This window comes from Pteropus vampyrus, unplaced genomic scaffold, assembly GCF_000151845.1.
Source record: "Pteropus vampyrus isolate Shadow unplaced genomic scaffold, Pvam_2.0 Scaffold202, whole genome shotgun sequence".
NCBI lineage: Eukaryota > Metazoa > Chordata > Mammalia > Chiroptera > Pteropodidae > Pteropus > Pteropus vampyrus.
The window spans coordinates 916,877-921,965 of NW_011888983.1; the positions used below are offsets into that span (position 1 = coordinate 916,877).

The following is a 5,089-nucleotide window of genomic DNA, read 5'->3' on the forward strand; positions in this document are numbered from 1 at the left end:
ATGTGCAAGCATGCACACAGAGCAGACATGTTCTTGGGTATGTGTGTATACACCCCCCCACACACACACGTCGTGCTCCCCCCACCTGCCAGGCCTTACAAAAGAAGCATCTTGCCGCCGCTGTCTTCGGGCCAGGCCACCATGCACTTGGTGGCTCCTTGGTCCATGATGATGGTAGAGTAGAAGCACTGGGGGAAGGCGAGAGCCAGGGCCACCAGCCAGATGCCAGCAATAACTGCTCTGGTGCCGGGGGCTGAAAGCCGTGGCTGGAAGGGATAGACAATGGCCATGTACCTGTAAGCAGAGGGTGCCCTCCTGTCAAAGCAGCCCCCACCCCTGTTCTCCCTCTACGGGACCACACCCTTTAGCCCCATTTCCCACACTGCTGCTGTGACCTGCAGAGAGCCAGCTGGGCTGGTGACTCTCCCACAGCCACATGGCATACTAGGACCCTAAACTCCAGCCCAGGCCCCCACCACACCGCCTGCCTCTGAGCATAGACGTACTCTCAGATGACCACGAGAGAGCGGAATGGCCACACTGGAAGTCCATCTCTGGACATTTGAAATAACCCTGCCGAGCCCCTCAGCCCTCAGCCAGTCCCTTTTCTTGTTCAGAAACCTTTGATACTTCTGCCCAACAGCAGTGTCTGTGATTTCTACTGGTGACAGTCCCAGGCACTGCTGGAGTCCCAAAGAACTCGCATGTAGGCAGTGGTGTGCTGCCTACATTCATAATTGTGATTCCCCTCACAAGTTCATGACCCTCATATTTCTGCCCATTCACAGGTTGCGCACGTCTGGACTAGATGATTGTTGACCCTTTCCCTCCCCACCCTGTGACACTGACCTTCTCCCATGACCATGACTGGGCCCTGGGCCAGCTCTACCCCTCAACAGCCTGGATCTGGGCCTAGTGCCTCAGCAGGACAAGAGGAGTGGGCCATTTTCCTCAAGATTCTCGAACACCTTGCACCCCCATAGATGATGCAGGTGACCAGAGGGTCAACTTGGCGACTTAAGTGCCCTTACTGTCCTAGGGGCTGGGGTGGGAAAGGAGAGCTTTTCTTCCTATTCTATTAATAGAGGGGCAGACTCGGAACTTTGGATTCAGAGTAATCTGGATTTGAATCCTGACTATACCACTTTTCAGCTGTAGGAACTTGAACAAACAACCTAAGTTCTTTGGGTTTCGTTTCCTCCTCCGTGAAGTGAGGTGATAGTAACTTGTGCCATTAGCGTCATCGTGAAAAGGAAATAAAATGATTTTGAAGTGCCTGCAGGCAGCAGGGGCTCAAGACGTGAGAGCGTGGTTATTCCTATTTATTTATTTTCTTAAATTTACTAAAAATGGCTTTGGTCCTAGCTGACCCCTGGGTCTTCCTCCCTGGGGTTAATCTGAACCTTGGGACAAGGCCAGGACAGCAGGACGTGGTCTCACATTTTATTTGGCCCTTTCCCTGAGCAGGGAAGTTCACGTCTTGAGGTCTTTTGGGCATTAAGCGAAGAGCTGCTCTGCGCTGGAGCGTTTCCACCCTGTCTCGGTGAAGAGTGGGTGAAGCACATCAGGCATGCTCCTGCCACGAGTCTGGCTGTCGCCGTGCCTTCTGCCTAGAACCTTCTTTCCCCAGAGCCCAGGGGGGCTCACTCTCTCACCTGCTTCCTGTCTTTGCCAAAATCTCACCCTCACAATACAGCTGATCCTGACACCCTGTCAAACGCTACAACCGGCCCTTGCCCCCAAACACGTACCACAGCACCTTGGATCTCCCTTCCCTTTCTTAGTATTTTCTCATAGCTCTCATGACCTCAAAATACAACATATCATTGATTTATGCAAGGGTTTATTGTTTAAATTCTCACCAGGACAGGCATCTTTATCTGTTTTTCTCTCAATGCCCAGAACACTACCTGCACATAGTAGGCACTGAGCACATGAATGAAGAAATGATGCATGAGTCTCCACTGTTACCACCCTGACCTGAGCTACCACCCTCTCTCACCTGGATTACTATTCGGCAGCCTCCTGCCTGGTCCCCTGGCTGCCACCCTCCCCTCTGCAGTCCATTCTTCCATCCCCTCCCCCTATAAAAAAAGAAGTTTTTTTGAGGCCACGATTTCAGGACTATTTGCGTATATTCCCCAGTGCTTGAAACAGAGGAAGCACTCTGTTTGTTGAGTGAAGAAAAAGAAAATCTTAGTGGGACTTTCAGAAATATCTAGGTAATATAAGGAGCTTTTGGTGGTGGTGATGTGTGTGTGTGTGTGGTGGTGGTGGTGGGGGGGGTGGTTCTAGGCACATGCCCCTGCCCCTGACTTGCTGGTTGACCTCATATGATCTTGCCCCTCTCTCTAGCCTCAATTTCCCTGGGTGCAAAATTAGAAGGTTAGTCTGGATGAATTATTTTCAAACACTCTTTTCATTTTTAATTAGTAGAAATACATTTCTCAAATGAAATCTTCAGGGAAACTCTACAGTAAATCAGTCACGAGCAGAGACGTCAGCTGCTGTGGGTCAAAGATCGCTGGGGCAGTTGGGTTGGGATGAAGATTGTGGGGAGATGGTAATAGGGGATCTCTCCTCATCAAACCATCCTGACAAGTTTTCGTGTCTCCATGGGTTCCAGGCCCTCACCCCACCTCCCACACACACCTGGTCTCTTTATTGTCCCTTTTCGTGTGTGTGTCTATCTCAGCCACAGCCCCCGCAGGGGTACACCGTCACCCTGTCCACACAAGGCCTTGCCTGCCCCGACTAGCTTTAAAAGGACTCCAGAGCGCCCACCAATCACTCTTTCGCCCTCCCTGCCCCCCCGTCAACATAAGACACAGTCTGTAGCCCCTGAGAGCAGCATTAGGAAAATGTTGGCCCCTTTGTAATTATATGGTAACTGTGCACGATATTAAATTTTCCCTTCATACAGTCTGTCTAGGAATAGGAAAAACGTATAAGCAATTTCCTTGTAGTAAAAGAAAGACACCACAGCAAAGATCAGCTTCAGAAAAGAATATTCCAGTGGGTCCCTAAAGCACTGGCACTCTTCCCCTACCCCCTCGAGCAACCATTTGATTCGAAGTTCTTCCTGTCTCTAACCTTAACCTTACCTGCTTCAGTTCCACAGTCCCCTGCCTTCCAGATGCATAGTTTTGGGTCATGATCGGTCTGGGAGGAAATTCCTTGAATTCTGTCCTTAACTTGTATGTGACCATGGGCAAGTTACCAGCCCTGCCTGAGCCCCAGCAAAGTGAACCTGCTCCCCCCAGTTTCTCCCTGCCCCCTCTTGCCTGTCGGCGGCGATGGCGGTCATGGAGTAGATGCTGACGAACATGGCTGTGACAGGGAAGAGGTTCTGGAAGTAGCAAAAGGCACGGCCAAAGTACCAGATGTTGTGGCTGGCATAGACAAAGTTGAAGACGGCGTTGAAGGCAGCCATGCAGAGGTCGGCCAGGGCCAGGTTGACGATGAAGTAATTGGTGACCGTGCGCATCCTCCGATGGGCCAGGATGATCCAGATGACCGTGGCGTTGCCTGTCACAGCCACCAGCACAAGGGTCAGGTAGGCTGCAGCCCACAGTGCCAGCTGCCAGCTGGGCATGGAGAAGGCCGTGATGCCTGTGGTGGTGTTGCTCCCAAGGTCAGAGGAGATGTTGGCATCGGTCACAATGGCACAGCCCCCCATGGCTGTCTCTGGGTCTTGATCAAGGGGTCTGGCTCCTCAGCTCCTTCTGGGCGCCGGTGCCCTACCCAGATATGCTATAGAAGAGAAATCCTCTGGGACGTGAGTCTGTGAGGGAGAGTCAGTAGTAGGTGCAAAGCCAGGCACGTCAAGGGAGCTGGGGGTCATTCCCAAGTCTCAAGCAGAGATGAGTCAGGCTGAACAGAGTGGAGTCCTGAGCCACTGGCATCTCAGATTTCCATGTCCCGGCCAGACTTCTCCAATGCCACGTGGAAATCTAAAATCCAAGACACAGTTTCAGAGCAGGAGACAACCTTGAAAACCTTCAGTCAAACCCCTTCACTGCAGACATGGAAATGCAAAATCTAAGAGGGGATGTGACTGGCTCAGGTCACTCAGTAATTTGGTGACAAGCCTGGATTCAAACCCAGGTTCCTCCTATTACTATTCAGGAAATGCTCTGGATCAGATGAGCAAGCAGCAGCAGTCTTCGATTCCGCGGGTCAGCTGCACAGCCGGGTGTCTCTCTAGGCTTTGGGGTGCAGGCTGGGCTGCCAGCCCTCGGAGCCTCTGCCTTCCCCACTGCTCTCCTACGTGGGGCGGGCGAGGGCCTTGGCAGGGGTGCTGCCTGCTCCCGCCCCTCGTCCCACCCCTGCTTGGATGGCCCGGCCTCATCTCTTGAGGGAAGATTTAGGACTGATTGCCAGGCAGGGAGAGACCCAGGGGAAATAGGGATGGCAGGAGTAGGGGCTGGCATGGTGGGATGTTTACATTCATCCTGGGCCAGGAGTTGATGAGATACCATAGGAACCTAACTCTTGTTTATATCGATTACCTTATGGTAAAATTGGTTTTGTTACACGTCATTTTGCTTAAAGTCACAGAACCTATTGATGATGTTAAGTGAAGACTTACTGTATTTGTGAGTTTTAAATGAGATAATGTACGTATAGGCTATTTAGCACAGAGGCTGGCCCGCAGGAAGCCTCTCCACCTTTCCCTCCCCGCCCCTCCCCTCCCCGGGCCTCCCCCACCCTCCCCCCGAATGCTCAGGGCTCTACAGGAGGGAGAAGACAGAACTCAAAGCATTTCTAGCTAGTTCTCAGGTGATGTGGATGTTGCTGGTCCAGGCACGTCACTTTGAGAACTGCTCTCGTAAGATAAGGACAGGGCTTGCTGCTTTTTCTGTGCCCACAGGAATCTGCTCTTGGTCATTGACTGGATGCCGGTGTGTCAGACACTGAATGACTGTATGTGTGTGGCTGATGTTTGTAGGCTGGTACAGTTGTGTACCTGTGTACACCTGTGGGTGTATGGAACCTGAAGGCGGGGCAGAGTGTGTCCCTCATTAAAGCAGAAGATGGCTCTCATTCACCAGCACTGGTGGCCTTGCTGTGCTAAGTGTGTGGTTGG

The 5,089-nt window shown here is 52.0% G+C and overlaps 1 protein-coding gene across 1 annotated transcript in view; it reads right to left on the reverse strand.

The window, feature by feature from the left end:
• The window catches only part of TACR2 (tachykinin receptor 2), a 12,613-nt gene extending 8,934 nt beyond the window's left edge, over positions 1 to 3,679 (reverse strand). The window contains exons 1-2 of the mRNA XM_011372155.2: positions 3,285 to 3,679; positions 100 to 294 (exon numbers count right to left, since the gene is read on the reverse strand). Of these exons, the coding sequence (XP_011370457.1) occupies positions 100 to 294; positions 3,285 to 3,679 (590 nt within the window). The remainder of the gene's footprint in view (positions 1 to 99; positions 295 to 3,284) is intronic.
• Positions 3,680 to 5,089: the final 1,410 nt, after the last annotated feature.